We start from the raw sequence: 21,839 nt of genomic DNA, 5'->3' as shown, positions 1-21,839 counted from the left end.
TGCTTTGCGAAGACGCCGGCGCGCCAGGTATCGGCTACCCGGGAGCCCCGGAAAGTTGTCCGGGCGTACACCGGTGTGGTGCTAAATCATCACGGGACTAATATTTCTCCCCTCTTCAAACTGTCACTTAAAATTTTCCTGAAACTTTCCAATCGTACTGGTAGCGCTGGCCTGGCTGTTCTCTTTGGGAGAGCGGTGTTGATGGTGACGTACAAACCCACACACACACTCACACTCGCATGGATGATATTGGTCCCGAGGATGCTGACGCGTTCAATGATTCATCCGGGCAGAAACAGCCACGGCAGACAGAAAATGGGTACTGTCAAGGTAAACTTTTGACCTAGCTGCATCCGTGAGCGGTGGAGTCTTAGCGGTTGGTTGATGAAGATGAAGGCCAGTGGTGGTCTTAGGGGGGCAGAAAACGAACACAAAACCCGGGCCAATTTGAAAGTGTCAATCCTCGGCGTGCCAGTGTCTCGTTATCGCACCAATTAAAGTCGTCCGCTCATTACGATCGATGAAGTTTGGTTGGAGACATTTGATGCATCTCGCCGGTACATCACCCGGCCGCACGGTACAGATGGCTGAGAAGTTTTCTGCCTAGCAGTAGCGGGAGCGGGAACAACAACACGGTGGTATGACGTTGTTTGTAAAGTTTTGTGATGCATTTTGTGTGTGAACGGCGCCAAAATGGCTTGATGACTGTAGTTTAAAGGGGAATGTTGAGGGTTGTTAGTTTGAAACCGAAGAAGGCGTACTATGAATAGGTTCGTGGGGTCGTTATTAATAAGATGTACAAGCGCCAAAGAGTACTTAATAACTTCAATCTAAAATGAATAGTTTTCTGAGCTTGCAGTTACTTGTAGTTCATTAAACCCACTCTTCTTCTCTTTCCGATGGTGACTTCCAAGGGCATATTAGTGGGTCGTACAATGTGCCAACTGTACCACGAATTCAAGCAAAAACATTTGAAAAATGCTTGTAATTCTTCAAAAAATCGTAATAATATCTTCCGGCAACACTTGTTTGCTTTCTATAAAGACAGAATTTGATTAAACCGATACTTTCTTCTCAAATTCTTTTCACACGTGAGACGATTAATACGAAAAGCTCTTCCCTCCTAACAGCGTACACAGCTGAAATGCATTCCACCGTCTTATATTCTACCTTCTTTTCGCATGTGCACAACCCCGATTCCGATCGGGCAATATCGACGTCAATAAAATGGAACCAATGCGCTAGAATATCGTTTCACTCGCTTTCAATCGAAAAGCCGCAAATCTATTTTCCATGTTTTGAGGGAGGGGGACAGAAGGCCGGATCGGAGGCGGCAGACAAAAGTGCTGGTGCGCAAATATTTAGCCTGCTCGTACAGCGATATGCAATTTTACGGTGATGGTCTGGCAGGAGTGCATTCTGCGAGCAGCCGTGGAAAAGCGCTTACCGAACGGCAGCTGTCTTTCCGGTGGGGGTTTCAAGGTATGAGTGTGTTCTGATATGTGTTCTTTCGCATTCCGTTCGGCACGGGCAACAAGACGCGTCTTCCTTACCACGAGACGTATCTTTACCAAGCGGGTCAATAGCGACAAGGGAAGATGGGTTCAAAAAACGGAAAGATGCTCAAGTAAAAAAACATACCATGACACCGCTGGTGGATGGTTTGTCGTGTGTGTATGTTGCAGAAGCCCAGATCCCGCTACCAGCAGCTTCCATGGTAAGCTTATGAATATTTACAGCACGCAGCTTCACCGTCGTACCGGTGCAATTGGAAAGGATGCGCTACAAACACACATGGGGCACATGGGGTTCGGGTAAACAAGCTACAGGAAGGGGTGGTTGAAAAACACATTTAATTGGCTTATGACATCTGCATTTACATGCTGTGAGTGCCATATCATGTCGAATTGAATTTATCCAGCTGTCATGGGGTGGTAAAAATCTCCTTGCACTCTTTCAAAAATTCATAACACTCCAGTGGTGATCGCCCAGCGTGAGAGTGCGGGGTTTAGTTTAGTGCTGGCAGTGATTATACGATACCCTATGCTTTGGTAGGTTGGTCGTTATGCATGTGCGTTATGTTTCTCACATCTCACTTCACCCTGGAATGCTTCTATCAACATGATTTTGCTTATGGTCCAGGACACAGCTTAGGAATGTGCCAGCACGCGATTAAATAAGATTCGACGTATTATGGCATTCAGTGTGTTGGGTTGGCAAGAATTGCAGTAGAGTCAGAAAGAATCATGTTTTTATCGTTGATGGGGAATGTTCGTTTGTACGCAAGAAAGTTAAAAAAAATTGCCTGGAAAATATTCTTGCTGCCAGACCGATTTGATTCTTTGTTGTTTAGCAAAGAAATTTCGATCACATTATTTGATTGCTATCATAGATGATAGTTGAGGCTTTCTAGCTGAAATAAAAAGTACACTTATTTGAAAGAAAAGAAAAAAATATATATGAATACACTTTTTATTTATTTTTCCTTATTAAATGTAACTTATTGTATTGAGACATTGTCATTTTTAAAGTCATTTTCGCACTTGCGATCTATTGTTCGAGGCATTAATGATGTGCGACCGGAAAAAGCACGAATGAAAAATTGGATTGGGAGTTTTGGGTATTACTTTCGAACAGTAATTACGCAGTCATAAAATATCTAATATATTCTTAGGCATAGCATGTCTATTAAGATATTTATATTATAATTATCATGTCCACGAATCAAATCTTGCATGGACCAAGCTATCCATGGATAATGGATAAGTGTAGGCTTTCCGTTAATTGACCATTTTTATGTTTAATTTTTATTCAAGTAACATTAGATAACTTCAAGATACCGTAACGCTTCGAATTACGGACACCTAAGGCTTTTTTGGTATTTTATATTTTTTAAATAATTAATTAAATGATTAATTAATAATTAATTCATTTTAATCGGTCAAACATATGAATTACTCACGTTAGTAAAGCAAACTTTCTACATTGGATCAAAAAATAAAGATTGCCAATAATTTTACTCGAAACATTGCAAAAGTTCAGTTTCAAGGTCATGTGTCAAATTACGGACGATTTGATGTTCCGGACAGCCTCAAACTTCCTTTTATAATCATCAAATTTACACACAAACTACACCTTTTTAGTTTTTAACTTGTTTTAAGGTCTGGGCACTTCATTCTGGATATCGGTGTCCTCCTAGACTGACAGAAAGATGGTCTTAAATACAACGGGGTTTGGATGTTGTTTGACAATGCACTTGTCACACAGATCTTTAAATATCGTTGTTGTCTTGTTATTATAACTGTCTAAAAAATGTTTTTAAGCAATAAATCACATTTTACTTCGGCTGTCTGGAATTAAAAACAAGATAACAAATCTTGCCTTAAATTCCCAACAGAATTAAATAAGTATTTTAATGAAATTCAGAGCACAATATGCCAAAACATATTTATTTTTGCGTTGATAACTACTTCCAAAATAGACTTCGATGTATTTCAATGCACGTGGACGCGTTTAAAAGGAATTATAGAAGAAATTACACTGGCGTGGGTTTGAAGCACAACTGCTAACAATACCCCAGATGGTGTACTGGCCGACAGAAAATATTAATTTACGGTGGCATCAGGGCCTTCTAGGGGTCACACCCATTTTTGATTTATTCTAGTACATCATGGATAACATCTAAAATTTAGAAAAAGCACCATGTCCAGGGACTTCATATGAAGATTTTCAATAAAAACATGCCCAATATCCGGAATTGGAAGCTGTCCGTTATTTTAATCATAACGGTACATTAATTTTTTAAGGTTAGGTTAATACGTACTTTACGTACAAAATAATCTTATCTAACGTTTGCATAACAAATGGACTTTTTACTGATGGCTTAAAACAAAGGAAGATTATTCTTTCCATGAACATGCTTTCATATTTCATATTTAAGTAATCGATCATGCAGGGTTAAAACCGGGTCGTACTTATCTGAGGAGTTTTTTTGTACGTCAGGTGTCCCTCAGGGTTGTGTGCTAAGTCCACTTCTGTTTTCTTTGTTCATCAATGATGTTTGTAATGTTTTACCTCCTGATGGTCATCTCCTTTATGCGGATGATATCAAAATCTTTTTACCTGTGTCTTCTTCTTCTGATTGTCTGAGACTTCAGCATTACCTCAATGCATTTGCTCATTGGTGTTCATCCAATTTACTTCGCCTGTGTCCCGAAAAATGTTCTGTTATTTCTTTCTCTCACTCTCTTTCTCCTATTTTATTTAACTATACTCTCTCTAGCGCTTCCCTCTCTCGTGTTATGTCCATCCGTGACCTTGGTATTATACTTGACTGTCGTCTTAACTTTAAACTGCAGCTTGATGAGGTGCTACTAAAAGCAAATCGAACCCTTGGGTTTATCTTACGTTTTACCTCTATTTTCAGAGATCAAAGCATCCTAAGAATCCTTTATTGTGCTTTGGTAAGGCCTATTCTTGAATATGCAAGTATCATCTGGAATCCTCCCACTATTGATGGCTGTTCGAGAATTGAAAGCATTCAGCGCCTCTTTACCAGGATTGCCTTTCGTCGTTTGTTCGGTGCTGCCTCACTACCTCCCTATGAAACGCGATTGCAGTTATTCAATCTTCACTCCTTAAGCTTCCGCCGCCAAGTGTTTCAGGCTTGTTTTATTGGTGGCTTATTACTTTCTGCTACTGATGCTCCTGATTTACTCTCGTCCATCTCGCTGTATGTTCCCTCTCGTTCTCTTCGTCCACGTGATCCTCTGTCAATTGAAACACGTCATACTCTTTATACTTTCAATGACCCTCTTCTGTCCTGTTTCAGGTTGTTTAACCACTTTTACTATCTCTTTGATTTCGACTCCTCTCTTAACTCTTTCCGTAACCGTATTTTTTCTTCTAATTCCCTTTAATTATTCTCCTTAGTTTTCTATTACTCTCTTTTTTTGTTTTGTTTTTGTTAAGTTTATGATAGTCTCTACGCTCTACTCTTGTTTTTTTTCTTTTCTTTTTTGCTAGGTCAAGACTAGGTTAGTTAGGCTTAGTTTTTCATGAATTATTTTGTTTATTTGTTAGTATTAAATTAGTTTTAAGTCTATTATATTTAGCCTTGATGGCGGATATTGTATGAAATAAATGAAATGAAATGAAATGAAATGAAAAGGTTTTAAGCTTACTTGAGCTTATTAAGCTCTCTTGAAAATGAAAAATGAAAAATGTATGATCTTGCGAGCTGCGAATAGGGATTTTTTCAATGTTTCCCTTTGATTTTGAGTAATTCCTCCTCAGTTTTTGCGAGTACATTGTTGGAGTACAGCTTTTGCATCATGATGGTCTAGAAATTCTCGATGGGACGCAACTGGAGGTTGTGGACCGGTTGTCGTACTACGGTGTCATTCATTCATCCGAAATTCGCTTAAAATGATCGCATTGAGTTTTGGCGTCATTGCTTGCCGTTGGGTAGCCTCGATTTCTGCTTCGTGATATGTCTTTCTTTGATAGCGCACGCTTCTAAACGAAGTTATTTTACTTTTTTGATCATCACGGTTAGAGTTCGACTGATAGAGCTTTCAAATTTTGACAGGTGACTCATAGGATACTAATATTGAAAGTGCAAATAACGTTTTGCTAGTGCGGATGAAGATAACCCCATGAAACATCGACAATTTTTGTCCATTTTTGTGTGTTAACGATAGAATTTTTAAGATCTTATTCGAAAATACAGAAGACGAGTGGTTAAGCCATTTTAGCCATTTTTTTTAGTTATAGTGTAAAAATAGAGTTTTCCGTTAGAAAAATGCACCAAAATGTATTCATGTTTGTAAAATAAACAACCGCTTCTTCAACATTTCATTTCCTCGATAATAGATTTGTATCCCTTGGCCTGTATCAACATGTATCGCAAAATTGGCTACAAACATCCCTCGCATGTGAATGATCGAACAGTGTGATACAGGATGCCCCAGTAGAGAGATAGCACTGACGCAAAAAAAAAAATCACCGAAAAAAAACATACATAATATTTCACACTACACGACTGCACGACCACTACTTGTTATCCTGTATTTTTTCTACTTCTGCTGCATCTTATTCCCATTCCACAACCCAAAAAACATCCTCGGAAGAAACGCCATTGATCGAATGCCACCGACATGCGGTAACTGCTTTGTGCATGTGTATGTGTGTGCGTGCGTATCTCGGTGTGGGTTAGTGTTTGAGGTTTCGGTCGGCTCGATGTTTCGATTCACAGTGTTCCACGGTGCACAGTTGCACCGAGCCAAACGATCGACCCCCGGAAGAGTGAGAGTGAACTCTTTATACACTTATAACTACCCCTTTCCGGGGTGCGGCAGAAATAAGGAGTGTACCGAGCAGGGAGTATGCGCCTTCAGGCGCGTAAAGATGAAGCAAAAAAAACCTGGTGAAGAATGGAACCGAATGTTGGTGGCATGTGATTTTGGTGTTTCCTACCAATACGGCTGTGTGCGCTCCCTCCATACAACGGAAACTGTTGAACGGAACACGCACACACACACACACATACACTGGCGGAACACTGTTCCGTACCGGGCGTCAAGTTTCTTCGAACGTGAAGAGAAATTGAAATTTTGATCACAAAATATTCAATTTTTCTCCTTTACACTTGGTCCCCCTCGGCTGGCGGTAGTAAGCAAGTGCGAAGCACGGAAGATCAAATGATGTAGATGGGGGATTGGATTTTTGCTACAGTTTCCTGGCCGATGGGTAGGTTTTCGGGTGAGGCGATCAGGCGGATGCGGGTACTACTACATTCCTGTCAACCCTGTACTGCTTCCGGAGTTGCCTGTGCAGCTCCATTAGAATGCTTTACGCTCACGGGCACAGCCGCCACCATCGTCGTTGGTGGCGGTGGCATCATCATCATCATCATCATCAACACCAGCGTGGGTTGTGTGTCATTGGGGAAGGTTTCGAGACCACCGGCACCGGCAAGACGTACAACGGCTGTACATGATTTGGATGGTTGATTTGATGGTTCTCCGTTCTCCGGTTGGCATTATTTCAAAATCCATCCAACAATCCTTTCTATCGTTTTTGAGCAGTACCGGGACCAAACCGTGGCATGTCTTTCGGCTAGCGTTGTTCCACAGCACACACACACACACACAAGAAGGGGCGAGAGGCTGTTGTGGAAAAATGCTCTCTTCCTGCAGCTGGCAGCCAAACCGTCATGTGTGTGTGTTCGTCAAGACGTGCCGCAAAGCAGACGCGGGCCCGATTTCTCGTCCCCATTCGAAAATTGGCGTAAACGTACGAGTTCGCTTATTTTTCGCTGTAAATCAGCGATTTGCTTCGTCCCGGTCGCGTGCGTGCCTGGAACGGAACGTGCCAGGCACAAATTGGGGGGATTTTTGTTGTTTTTTTCTCTTCTCTTGCTTAGGATGAGCTTATTAGCAGATGGCGTGTGGTGCAAGGAGCGAACGGTTGATTGTAAGCGGGAAGGGAGGTATTTTTGGGCATTTCGTTGGCACCTCTCCGTTATGGGACCTTGAGTTGTGTTTTTTTCGGGGGGCTTCTTTCTTTTTTGTTTTGTGTAGTTTGAGCAAAAGAATTTTTATATTTATTTACTGCCTTTGGCCTTTGTGTCGGCTGTGTCGGCCCTCGCTGACACGCTTTGCGTTCTTCCTACATAGCCGTCGTCACCGCATCGTCATGTGTCCTGTGTGTTCGATTGTTGCCGAAGTTGTGGTGAATTCAATTTCCCTAGAGAGTGTCCAGTACGTGACGAAATGTGGTAGCTCCCGACAACTTCCCCTTTTTCCTGTACGGCCACCTACATACGGAGCATTTGGTATTGGAAGACAATTTTGTGTGTTCGCAATTCCCATCGGGGGACTAGGAAAAATGTTTTTCCACTCGCCCCCTTGGTGGATAATCACAGCCTTTGAAGGGAGTGGGAAATGCGAGTTGAAGTCGGGTAAAAACAAGTTTTGAATAAAGAGAGCCACTGATCAGCATGAAGACCCTAATCAGGGAATGGATTTAGTTTTAAGGATGGGAGTTTGGAAGGTTTTACGGATTTGGATTGAGTGAGGCAAAATATGAAAGAAAAAAGGCGTTTATAAAAAAGAGCGATACGTTATTGAATTCAAGTAACGAATCTACAAAGGAAACTCGTTTCCAATGTCCAATTTTGGGTGATTGAATTAAGCCATGGGAACAATCAAGGCAAATGACTAACCAAATTTTCAGACCATTCATGTCTATAGGCCTTTTACATTTTTTAAACTTATAATTAGCAGTTAATTTACTAAAACATGACAGTAAAATTCATCTTGTTTATGAACTGAACTTAGCTCTATGTTGTCAACGAAGTTGAAACAAAATAATGAAAAATATGTCACTGCTATAAGCGTTCGATATTTGTAATGCAATTTAATTAATTACTTGAGTGCTTCAAAACGGTTTTCTCAGAATAAGACTTTAGTATACGAACCCATTATTTATAAGATACATGTTAAAAGACTTGCAGATTTTACGACAGACTCTTTACAAATGTTGGCTCAAAGTGCGTCTTTAAAGTAGTCTGGACAAAATAGTGTCTATTTTTTTTAAATCAAAATTACAAATTCCATTGCTTGAAAATTTATCAAAATAATATAAAAAATAATATAAAAAATATGTTTAACACTATTTTCTATTTTTCGCAAGTGGCTATCTTTGAATCTTGACAACATAGTTAACTCCTTTGCGATTCAACTCAATTTAACACGCCAACTAATATTTCAAAATTCCGGTGCGATTCAACACTTTTAACAACTTTGTGAAGAATGGACACATTCTCTTATCAAATTCGCGTTCCTGAATTTGTGTGAATTATATCCTAAAAGATTGGGTCAAAAAATCGAACACGTGATTAATTTATGAGACACGAATCATTTATTCGTGATGTATCGAATCCATACACAGTGAAGTCTATCTAAGGAAAATTCTCAACGAACCAACAGGATAATCAGAAAAGGCTAACAAAATATACGAGTTGCTAGAGCGAATCCATGACAGCAACTTTCAAATTGTTCATCTTAACCCTTTGACAGTACCACAACTTTTAGAAAATGCACAAACCCATAAGAAAATAATGGCAAAAAATTAATAAAATAATATAATTTTGGCCCATTGTGCAAACCGTTGCTTTGCACAAAAGATTATGAGCAAAATGTGACATTATCATTGTTTTATCTCCCTCCCTCTCCCCAAACGCGACGATTGAATTGATATGGAGAACAAAAGCACAGCCCGAGGCTCACTCGGGCAAATCACTTAGGGTAAATGTACCTATAGTGGTGGTAGTACCAATAGTGGTGGTATTGCACTAAAATGCGGTTCATACGGCAAATTACAAGTAATTAAGTTATTTACGTTAGTATGAAATGTTCTTTAGCCTTTTACAAAGGGTTTAAAAGTTAAATGGGGCCATTCCGTTACTTAGTGATCAAAAAATCCATTATTTTGTGAAATGGGTCAACATTTTTCCAAAATCCTTAGGATTTCATAACGAAACTCATTTTTCTGTTAACGTTCTAAATGACCACATAACCACGCAATTACTAGTTTTTCAACATAACTGTTATGAAATGTTATTGTTTTACTAAAATTATTTGCCTTTTGACCATATTTAAGCATTTTTGAGTATTTTTTACCATAGTGCCATTATAAGTACACAAAACAGGCATGTTCCTATAGTGGTTATAGTTATAAAATCAATAAAAACAGGTCGTTTTAGATTTTTTCGAGGATAATTTTGACATGTCTGATGTTTTCACTAAAATAAGCAACAGAAATGAGTTTTATGTAGGTAATTTACCAAAAACAGGCCAAAATTCGCTTATATGGCTGAATGATAAATTGACTTCAAGTCAAGCACACTCTTCCGGGTGTAGGTTGACGACAGGTGTGATGCAGTACTTTAGTCAATAGTTTCATTGATCAAATTTATACATTTTTTACGATCAAATTACGCAAGAAACCTATATTATGGCAGTAATCCTTGATATTCATACGAAAACAGCTTCGAAACTAAGTTTCATTGATATTATACACCATTTTTGATGCATCTTTGTTTCCACCACTATAGGAACACAATACGACGACTATAGGAACCATACCACCATTATAGGTACAACGAAGCAGTCACAAAAATATGTATTTTTTCGTAAATTTGATGTATTTCATGATAAAAATGGTTGTGATTGCGTAGATAAAACATATTACAATTGCTATGTGTTAAAATATTCTGAAAATGTCCTTCCTGACATTTTAAATCCATTAAAACACATCGGTACCACCACAAATTGCACCACTATTGGTACATTTACCCTAATGGGTTAAAGAAACAATTAATCTTGAAAAACAAATAATCTTACAAAGATTTCACTGCATTCAGTGTAACTCGCTCGTTGTTACTGAGATTGCGCACATCTATTATTTATTAAATGTCTTATTATTTTTTTTATTTGGTAGTAATTTGTTGCACTCTAGGGATAAACAAATGTGTTTTTATAAACTAGAGAAACATGCGCAATAAGGAATCACAAAGACGGGAGCGTAATTGGGAAACAGGGACGTTGTAATCGAATAGGTCAGCGGTCAGCAATCTTTGCGACTCAAAAGAACTAAATTCTACAAAAATATTCGTAGAGTTTCGCTAGTAGAACCAAATTTGTAATCCAATAGCAAGCATGTGTGAAAGTTCTATGCAATATATGAACTGTCAAGAGCTGCCATCTCGATATCAACGAGAGCCGCATGCGGCTCGCGAGCCTTACTTTGCTGATCGCAGTAATAGGCGATAAGAGCCGTTAAATGCCGAATGGCGGGATTTGCGGGCCATGGCGAGATTGGCGGGTCATTGGAAAGGAGGCAGGCAATAAAATATGACTGGATGTGAGAGTTGCGCGTTTTTAATGATTCAATACCGAGCAAACGGCATCGGAAAGGATATAAAGAAATACTATCCGACCGTCCATGTAAACGATGATTTAGTACTCAAATGCAATAACGTTCACCAATAACTATTCAATGCTAGATTTTAATGAAAAGTGACAGTTTCATTGCAAAAAAGTGAAACCTTCATTGATTTCCATCTCTCAAACAAAGTTATTATAATTTATTTCTCATCTCTGCCCGGTTTCTAGATCACTTGTGCCAAAAATGGAAACATAATGAAGGTAATGATTTTTTAATTAAATTTAGTCGACAGTTAAACCTGTCTGCCAGTTTTACATGCAAATGACGAACGAGATACAATCGGGAAGCGAAAACTTTAATCGAAAAATACAATCATTCTGTAAAAGTCCCCCCTTTTGCCCATCCACTTCTTGGAAGCCGTTCCCGTCGCGTTGAATCATCGTTTGGGGTGATTTTATTTTTGTCGATGTAATAGAAGCATTTCCTGCTTACTCTTTTTTTAGCCCCTTTTCTCATCCCCATTCACCTGCTTCTGCCTGTTTCCTTCATCATGTTCATGATTCAAAGCTGGTGAAAAGACTTACACAAGGTATTTATATGCAAAACGATTACAAGCGTTCCTCCAATTCACCGTTCCTCATCCTTTCGTCCAGTTAGTCACTTTACAGTCTTTCCAATCATTCCAGCAACTCCCGCTCTTGCAAAGCTCTTTGCGAAAGAGGTGAATCAGTCTTGGTGCGCAACGCTGGATCCGGGGTTCGAGATAGTGCCGGCAGGAACGGGAACGGGCAATTGGTACACTGATGAGGCGAGCGTACCGGCGGGAGAAAATTGCAGGAAACACACACCGACACCTTGATGAACGAAAAGGCGGACGTAAAAAGTTTTGCCACACTAGCTCACTCCAAAACCTTCGGTTTGAAGTTAAAGGAAAGGAGGAGCTAGGAATGAGAGGAGAAGCTTTTCCTGTTTGGGAAATGGTAAATCGGTACACACGGAGCAAAGCTGCCGGAGCGCAAATGTGTTGTGTATTCGTGTCTTGCCGTGTTGCGTCACTTTTGCTTTTGCGCTTCCCCGTGCGCTTAAGGATTCTTCAGGTGTTTTCAATTTGTAATTTTAATGTCGGAATGTGCCGGTTTTATGGGAGAGAAGAGGAGCATTTCCAAAGCAAGGCAGACATGGAAATAGTTTGGCTTTGGATCGAGGCTTATTTTCTCGTCGTTTGATTGTGAACCGTCCTGTGGTGCAGTTGAAGATTGAAAATCGCTTTAGCGAGCGAGGCGCAAACGGGAAAGACTCCGGGTTGGAAAGAAAAGTGCCTGCTCATGCTACGGCATACTTATCCTTGAATCTTTTGCCATTGAAAGGAGGATTCCTCTCCGGTTGTGCTGTTGTGTTTTTCTCGCATTTTTCCCCCGTCGGCGCTTCTTGAGGGAAATTTCAGACGAAAATTGGCTACCCTACAGGGGTTTCCTAATTTCCAGTAACTGCAGTTTTGTACACCGTAAGAAGCTTCCGAGAGCCTTTCTTCGTTGGGGTGAAAACCCTTCAGAGGGCGAGGGGAGGAGGAATGAGGTCCAAAAATAGATAACGCGGGGTGAAAAGAAAAGCGGAGAAAAAAAGGTAAATCCTTTGCTCCCGGTGAATTGAATGGATTGACCGGTGGTACGATTACCCATGGAATCGTTCCAACCGGATGAACCACGGTGAGCACGCGTGGCGTAAGTTAGAAGAGATTCGACAAAGACTGCTACCACTGACCTTCTGTTCTCTCTCTCTCTCCTCTCTCTCTCTCCTCTCTCTCTCTCCTCTCTCTCTCTTTCCCAGAGTCTCTGTTTTCCCTGTATCCGTTGGATGGGAAGGATTTAAAAGCGATTCGTTTTAATGGTTGATTGAATTTACCGGCATCGGAATAAGGGGTTTTAAGAAGACGAGCACTAAGACCAGCGTGGCCGTGTGTGTGTGTGTGTTGCAGGCAAAAGAAGCAAAATAGGAAATGGCAGAAAACGAAATCTATGTGAGCTGCATAAAATTCATTTCACCGGTGAATGGGTCGGGCGCTTGGATACCGGCGCAAATGCTTTATTGGCGAGCAGCAGCCGTTCGTCCTCGATCGTTTGAAGTAGTTCCGCCGAGTCAGCTCTATGTTTGGGTGTTTGAGGGGGTAGGATAAAAGGACTGGGAAGAGAGCTAAACTTAAAAGAAAGATTTTTGAGGGGCCCAAAACATGTGGAAGTGGAAGGCGAAAGGCAAAAAAGGCAAGAAACTAAATCGAATTATCGTAATTGTGTAGTGGCAATTCCGAATAGTTTATTGATATCGAGATAAGATGGTTCGCTGGAACGTGCTCGAGCAACCCGCCCGGATGGGATGATTTATTCAAATTACTTACCTTACGTTCTGGGACACGGAAGGGATGGTTGGGAGAGGCATCATTTGGTGAAATCGATTGGTTCCGGTTTGTAATTAATATATTAGTTTTTTGTTCGCATCTTTCTGACTTTGCATTTGACTTATGGCTTTGGATGCTTATGAAGGAAAGGGCAACGGAATTTGTTTTCAAGTTAAGCTACCCGAAGAAAAAAGTAACCTTATTATAAGCTTTAATTTTATTTGCTTTTAGGGTAATGAAATAAGTAATGTTTTGAAACCATTTATCGCTTTTATCGTAAACATCGCTTATTGTCAGTGTAAACCAGTGTGGTAGTGGTAATATGGAGGTTAGCGATGGAATTATTTGCCGAAAGTTTATGATACAGCTTAAACACATTGTAGTAAGTTAGGAGATAGTTACGGTCGCCATGTAATGTGTTCGATTTTGAATATGGTCGCCATGTAATGAGATGAGCGTACATACGGTACAACTGTACATCGATCAACCAGTACCGTCGCGGTAGGTCAGTGTTTCGCTGACATGTATCGAGGTAGAATGATACTTTGTTCGAAGCGGTCTTTTCGACACTAGATCGTCCAGGCGATCATATAAACCCTGAAGGGGTTTCCTTTACTGGAAGCGTTGGAGTTTAGAAGCCTTACCTTGGATAGAAGGACATAACTGAACTCTTTAAACGAGTAGTCAATAGATGTTGGATGGGCATAGTTCTATCCTGACAGTCCGAACGAATCTGACTTGCGATGGACGGAATTGGTTTTATTTATGCTCAAGATAAGATATGGGTTTCGTACATTTTGTTTTGGAGTGTGTTTTTGTCCTTATTAAATGTTATTGTTATTGGTAACAATTTATAAACTGAAATGGTGTGAGGTGTTTGTCGATGTGTGCCTATGCTGCGGTATTACTGTATTGTGAAAGAAGGTTTCAACTATTGTTGCTAAAGAATGGATGTTTTCGTCACTGAGCTTTTAACTTGCTATGCGTTCTTGGTTCACTTAGTTTGCCTGCAGTTAAAACAAAACAAAGTTCAAGCAAAACACGCCTCAAGCGATAGCGCGCGCTTCAGAAACGCAACAAACATAAACAGGTAGTCAACCGTTCTCACGGTTCAAACGAGGAAGTAACTTACGCCATTTCTAAACCATGGGTACATGTCGCATTAAATATAAATAAAACTTGTTATCAAAATAGTCATAGTTACAGTTAGCTGACCTATATGCGGTCAGCAACTAAATAGCATATAAGAGATGAAAACCTAAATAAAGTAATCGCATTCGAACACAAACCTCAGAATCGCTCGTTTCTTAATAGTCGGAGGCACTCTCCGGTCGACGAAGGAAAAATATACTCGACTCGGTGTAAAGCACCGGCGTTGGGCGCTGCGACGGAGCAACACATCCGCCAGCAGCATTATTTTATGATCTGATTTGCTGAGTGTGTTATAATTAATATATTGCAATAGTGTGGTTTGGCTTTCCGAAGTGTGCTCCAAGGAGTCTATAGCTGATAGTGTGGTTTATAATAAGTTCTGTTTTGCAGATATGCTACAACACAGTGAAATGAACTAATGTCAGTCTTTGTTGGTTGAACTTCAAATGCTTCATAATTGCCACGTTTGGAATTGTTGAATTTACAACAATATATTTTATTAACATTCTTTTATTAACATCTTTTGCCTTAGTCGGTAGGCCATCTCTTTGTAGCTCTATCTCAGCCACTATATCTTGCACTCTGCTCGACAGTCTTCTTCTTCGCAGATTTCGCAAACATTCTGCTTATCCACTTCGTACACTTTGATGGCGTTCAGATCTATAAGAATAGTTCAAAAGCATGGAATGTTATACTTCCCTTGGTATTTCCACAACAAATGTTCACCAGCTACTCACTTGTATCATAATAGTCATACACAACCACATACGCCGGACGCTTCAATGCCACCTTGAAACGTCTGTAGGCGGACACGGTGAAACAGTTCCGCTCGGAGCCCATACTGTTGTAGTACACAACGACCGAAGTGCCACCGTAACGAATTTCAATGTTCTGTAAATTAAAGGTCATGCTGATTGATTGATTCCGACTATCCGACAATTAAAACATCAAAATAGTCTTACCTGAATTGGATTCACCGTCGTCTGCTCACTGATCGGATTGTGATCGACAACGTAACCGCTCGGTAACGTCACCTCGACCAGCGCCATGTTTGATCGACTTTCAGACACTGTGGGGATGTAGTTGGCACATACATTCAGTTTCAGCTCTTGGTCAAAGTTTGTGATCTGTTTCTGTAAGTCTAACTTGAATCGATGCTCAAAGTTCATGAGATTCAAGTTATATCGATAAAACACCTGAAGCAGTCCAGCCCCAATACCCCCTACGTGGATTTCGAGCTTCTTTACGTTTTGTGTAATGAGCATGTGTTGTGTATCGCTGTCATATGATGTAAAACGGAATAATTCCCTACTAAGCCTGTAGTTAATGCGAACATCGTAATCATTACGACTAAGAGCTATCTTTTTCGCTATGCTGGACAGTGCTTTGAAACGCAAATAGGTATTTTGTTCCCCAGAAACACTATTCAATTCGCTTCTATGATTTACTAGCCAACGCATGATTGGCAAAGCTTCTAGCAACTTATTGGCCACAACATGCGATAGAAGAGCAAAAGACGTTGCCTCTACGCTGTTTGACGGGTTCCAATATCGTTCTGCTCCATTATTGGTAATGGTTGACATATAGATCAGCTTTTCGAACGCAGCGTCTTTTAGCCTGTGCCCGTACAACATCATCGCATAGGTCACTATCGCCAAATCATTTGCACTTGTGATTAAATCCAATTGATCGCTCAGAAAACTCATTCCCTTTTCTATCACCACAGCGTGCTGCACTGTGGCGCTTTCGTTCTCCAGCATGACTGCCAACACATACGACGTTAGTGCGACGTCACTGCGTTTATAGTGTAGATCAGATTCGGTTTCCTTGAAACTTCCGGAATGGTGCTGTTGTGAGGCCAGCCAGTCAAATGCTTTTTCAAGTTTACGCTTATCTTTCCAGGATACATAAATGCTTACATTATGTAACGCGTTTACTAGGAATGCAGTATCAAACACCTTATTCCGCTATGAACCATTGGAATTGAAGCATTTCTCTAGACGCATATAATGTTTGGATAGTGTTGCATTATCGTCGGATGATATTTGATCTGATGACCCAATAGCAACCAGGTAATTATGAACAGCAAAATTAAGTGTGAATCTTATGCCTTTGCTACATTCACTCCAATCTGTGCGAATATCGTTCAAGTTCTCCTTGACAGTGATCAGTAAGTTAGCTGAGGGAAAAAATAAATGAAGTGTGCATTGTGTGGGCAATGTTGTGTGCATTACTCACGATTGACTCTTAGCTCGATCTCAACCGATCCGTTGTCGGCGTTTTTGGGGATGTTTGGGAACACCGAAAACGTTTGATTTTGGTATTCGTCAAAGAAAATACCGAACGATTCCACTCTTGACTGTTCCAAGCTTTCTGGCGTGACCCGTATCACCTTCTCCAGTGCATCCGTCGCAAGTCCATTGGCTATAGAGGCTTTCACACGAACCATCATCTCACCGAGCTTATTTGCTTTCACCAGGAATGAAATTGGCTTCCCCACCTTCGGTAGAACGCTAACCGATTTGGTGTAGCTTGCGTCTAGAACCAAATTATACATTGAAGATAAGTAATTCAATGTCGTTATCCCCATTGATACCTACTAGCAATCGAACGTCCTATGAACTCCATCTCATTGTTCTCATTGTACAGCGTCACGTCAACGGTGTGCTCTCCTTGAAGGTTACTGATAATAATAAATTGTATCTCAATCGCCTCACCTCGCTTGATTGAATATGGCAAGCTTTCCATAATGACAAACGGCTGGACTGTTGTGAACTCTATCGGTTTCTTAATGATACCCAACCCGACGACGGGATCGATCGAGAAGGCCGTAAGATACCAAGAGGTCGTAGTATCCGGCACAACCTCAGTCAGCTTGAGACTACCAGAGCTTCCAATGGTCGCATTCTTCCAAAGCCATGACTCCACGAACTGTTTCCTGACCACCGTTTGCTCCATCTGCTGTCCATTGCGCTCTGATTTATGATTGTAATTTTGAACAAAGAAGTCATCCAGTGTCCTGGCAAACAGTCCCATGGTCTTTAAAAACGAATCATCCATTATGTCCTTTTAAATCCTCACTAGATATATATGTTGGACTCTTTTAACTTACGTGAAACAGGTCGAATTCATTTGTATCATATGAATGGAACCCGTCAAACACCTTCAAGAAGTCTTCCCAGAACAGGTCGTGGTTCTTGTTGAACAAAAGCAAGGCTTTGTCATAGGCGGCCAGCCCAACGTACACTCCTGGCCGTCCAGACATGCTCAGCTCGATTTGTCGTCCCGGCTTGATCTCTTGCTCGTCAACGCTTAAATCAATCTGTTTCCACACAACATGAATAAGTGTTACGTTAAACAACATGACATACAATCGCTTACATTATTGCGAAGCTCTTGGAAATCGAGGTTTATGTAGTCGTACATCACAGTGCGGCCTGCGACGGTAATGATAAGAATTTTCGCCTTCGGAATCATATTTTCCGTAGCGTTAAGTTGCAGCTGGTACGTCGTCTCCTTGTTTGCAAGCATGAATCCTGCATCGATGATGTTGCCCTTTGACACAACATAGTACACGAAGAAACTCATGCGTTCCGTGCACGTCACCGTGAAGTGCATCAATTTGTTCAGTTTGATGCTAGAATGAGTCAGGTTATGTTATACATTAAACTAACAATTTCGATTTGTAGCAAGCTATAACTCACGGTGATTTCAACTCCAGTTTAATGAAAGCATCCGTTTCTACCTTATTCACATCTTCGTAAAAAAGGAATGCATTAACAGCGTCAAACTGCAAAAGAACTGACCCTTCAAGATGCTTTGTCAACCATTAAAGAATCATTCGAGATACATACGTTAATACCGAGATGTTCAGTACCCTCCCGTGGTTGCAGCTCGAGCTTAATCAATCCATCGTTATCACTCGTTGCTGTCGTTTCGAATCCTACTTCGGATACCTTCACCTTACCGGAAATGCCTTTAGCCAGCGTTCCATCATGGTGTGTAAACTGAAGTGCACACTTGAACGGGAGTCCCGAATGAAACTGAGGACTCTCTTTGATCAACTTCACTCGGTATTGATACTTGTAAACCGTTATTTGCGACTGTTTGACCACCGTACGATCTGTGAAGAGAAATTTTCCATTCAGTAACTGTTTCCAACGGTATTTCGAACATGATTCTTGCTTGTGTAGTGCTCGATGAACGTCACCTTCACTCGCACATCCTGCTGATCTTCGTACATATCGAAATAGTCAGCAAAGCGCAACTCTACCTGACCAATTCCGTAAACGGTAATCTTTTTCTGTTGATCTAGCTTATCGTCGTCTAGGTATAGCTCCACCTTAGCCACTCCTTGCACTGGCTTACCAAAGTGATAGTACGCTTCGATTGTAAGATTTAGAGCTTGATGCTCTTCCAGTGGAATCACTGATGGCATGACCTGCACGTCGAACGTTGACAACACATACTCCTTCACCTCAAACGTCTTTGACACAAGCTCTTCTCCCTCCACCTGCACCAAGATATTCCAGACACCGAGCATTGGAGTAGGCGCTATCTGCAGATCGCCCTCGAACACACCGGTATAGAGCTTTGCCATGGACCATTTGCGAATCACACTGCGCTGAGGATCTCGGATAGTTACATGAACCGTCTTAACCTTCGCCGGCGGCTTTAGCTCCGTGTCCAGCACGATCACACGGAAGTTCACCGTATCGCCAGGTTTAAATACGGGCTTATCGATCTGTATTAGCCCTGCTACCGATTTTTTTAGATAAAACAGGTCTGTCTCCATATGAAAGTTAAAACCTTGTTGTCCATCGATGGTTATTTTGTAGTCACCAGTTGACAGATTATCTGGAATCTGCAAAAGCGCAAATTAGTTGTAAGCCTTGTAGCTTTAACGTACTCTTCTTACGCTGAAACTGATCATCCGGATAGAATTACTTCGCACATCGATCATCTTGGTAATGTTCAAAACGCTTAAACCATTATCTGTTTGGCCTTCCAACTTCACCATCAAGTCCATCTTGCTTGGATTTGAATAAAAGTTGCTGATCGTCAGTGTGTAGTTCTGGTTGTCCCGGATGAATTTTGGACCCACGAAAAGAAGCCTTAAACAACACGTAGTTTCAAAATCATTTCAAACTGCATGAATTCGCACAGCACTTTCATGACGGTTGTTCTTACCCATGAGCAGCACCAATGCAGATAATCACCGTTAATATTCGCGACCTTATGAGCTGCCACATGGTTGGTTTGGAGGTTTTGCATTTTGCGCCTGCTTCAGGTGCAGTTTACCAATGAACTGAAACACGGACGGTATTCATCCCTATCGGTGGAGCTGTGTTGTTGATATTGGGGGTTTCCCGCTCGCAAATCATGCTTCATGCATAATCTTCTTCAAGACCTTCGTTCGATAAGAATAAAAACTTTAATGCTTCTCTTTAATCACAGCAAAAAATAAAAGCAAAATATACAGTTACTCCTTGAAAGACTGTTACAGTGTGATTACTGTATTGATGATAACAAAAACAGATACTGTACTTCTGTTGGTATTAAACTTATAGTAGTAGAGGCCCGATTATCTGTAACAAAAGTACCGTGTACATGCTGGGGTGATAAGCGCCGTACTTATGCAAGGTGTCATATCGCTCTGTTCTCACGGTTCACCAAAACATCGGCGCTGAGTTCCGCGTCGAAATGGAACGCCAATTATAAGTGGGCATGTAGCGGAAGCCGGTCTCGTGATACAGTCGTCAACTCGTGCGACTTAACAACATGCCCGTCATGGGTTAGACCGTGTCGCCATACGTAGGACTGACAATCCTGCTATGGGGGGTAATCCAAAAGTCACTGAAAGCCAAGCCCACAAGTGGTTCAGGCAGGCCTTGACCGACAACGGTTGTTGAGCCATAAGAAGAAGAAGCAAAAAATTGAAAAATGAAAAAAATGCAAACAAAACAGTTTTTGAAGCGTTTTAAAAAGGGTCCAAAAAGACGTTGTTTTTTGGGCTATAGGGCAAGACTGCTACTCGTATGGCAAGACGGCCACCTGGTTAAAATAACCGTTTTTCTTAGATAATTGGAAATTATTACGTTTGTACCACTAGTGTATGTATTCCTACATGTCTTGAGTCACCAATGAACCCCTTTTCATCACAAACTGTATCGCAATATGGGTTGTTGCTGGTCTGTTTTTCCGGAGTAGAATCCGCTCGTAAAAGCGCACCATACCGGTGAACGCTACAACAATGTTTACATTTTTGACAGCTCGCGCCTATGAAAGATGGTGGCACACTTGCCCCAAATAGAGATGGCTCTTTTGCCCCAAAAGTTGTTACTTTTTTGAAATTGAATATTTCAGTGACAAAAAGAAAGTTTTTTTCAACTAACCCCACAAAAAAATTCACGTTTTCTCAGCTATACAGTGGTGTAAATATTTCCTCGGTTGATTGTTCGCATGATTTTTGAGAGCTTATTTGGTTGGATTAAAAAAACTATAATATTCTGCTCAATTTTGAAACTCAACGTAAATCAGTTCAAAACAATGGGAAATATCGATTGGTCTATATGAAATTCGGCTCAGTATACCTAGTCATTGGAAAGCAACAAACTGTATACACAATTGATCATTAAACTAAAGTTTTTAAGGAAAAATGCTTGGTGGCACTCTTGCCCTTAATTCCCGTATGGCACACTTGCCCCAAATTCCGCTATAAAAGTTAGAAAGAATGTAGTTTGGCATCATCAAAAACATGCATATTTTACCGTATTTTGTGGATTATCTTTCAAATGCGGTGCTAAAAAAACTAAAATATAATTTTCCAAACCAATTTAAGAAGGATTTAAGGAGGTTTTTGATTCAGCATGATGGGTTAATGTTTAAAGCTTAAAAATATGGATTTCGCTTTAGTTGTCGCAAGGAAAAATATTTTCAATATCCAAATCTGTACCAAAAACGTCAAAAAAGACTCAAAACGTTTTAAGTTGTGTTCATTGTAATTACACCATTGCCTGTATTATAGCGAAAATACTTGGTGCGGCCAAGCGCCACCACGAAAGTTATGATCAATTGCTTGTTAAAAAAAAACAAATATCCTAAAAGCACAGTATTTTTGAAAATATACCCATGTATAATATTCAAGAATTAAGAGCTGCAGTGGCATAAATCGAAAGAATAATAACACCAATCAAACATTTCAAATTTTACCATTAACCACGAGTTTATGCGATTTCATATTTCATTCAATTCATTCAAACCTGTCCCGTACAGATTTATTCTGGCAATTGTTCCAAACTACTCTACGGACAATTGGTTCATGGTAGAATTTACTGTGGCT

The 21,839-nt window shown here is 40.5% G+C and overlaps 1 protein-coding gene across 1 annotated transcript; it reads right to left on the bottom strand.

Annotated features, from left to right (window-relative positions):
* Positions 1–14,924: 14,924 nt before the first annotated feature.
* On the bottom strand, positions 14,925–19,768 carry LOC1271131 (thioester-containing protein 1 allele S3-like). Its single transcript, XM_061659237.1, has 12 exons — positions 19,688–19,768; positions 19,416–19,611; positions 18,683–19,361; positions 18,352–18,620; positions 18,202–18,287; positions 17,879–18,134; positions 17,610–17,819; positions 17,098–17,536; positions 16,736–17,035; positions 15,460–16,676; positions 15,235–15,388; positions 14,925–15,157 (listed from the first exon to the last, which is right to left on the bottom strand). Exons 1-10 carry the CDS (start codon positions 19,747–19,749, stop codon positions 16,465–16,467), a joined length of 2,709 nt encoding a protein of 902 aa, XP_061515221.1. The 5' UTR covers positions 19,750–19,768; the 3' UTR covers positions 14,925–15,157; positions 15,235–15,388; positions 15,460–16,464.
* Between the last annotated feature and the right edge of the window lie 2,071 nt (positions 19,769–21,839).

The sequence above is a fragment of the Anopheles gambiae genome, chromosome 3, assembly GCF_943734735.2.
Source record: "Anopheles gambiae chromosome 3, idAnoGambNW_F1_1, whole genome shotgun sequence".
Lineage (NCBI taxonomy): Eukaryota > Metazoa > Arthropoda > Insecta > Diptera > Culicidae > Anopheles > Anopheles gambiae.
Note: the sequence above shows the minus strand (reverse complement) of the source record. Positions and strands in the feature narration are given on the sequence as shown.

Bases quoted from the DNA above. Each gene is read 5' to 3' on its own strand.
- LOC1271131 (XM_061659237.1), bottom strand. From the start codon at position 19,749: ATGTGGCAGCTCATAAGGTCGCGAATATTAACGGTGATTATCTGCATT. The intron at 18,621-18,682 runs GCAAGAATCATG...TTCTCTTCACAG, and splicing joins GTTCATCGAGCACTACACAA to ATCGTACGGTGGTCAAACAG. The intron at 17,036-17,097 runs GTAGGTATCAAT...ATTTGGTTCTAG, and splicing joins CATAGGACGTTCGATTGCTA to ACGCAAGCTACACCAAATCG.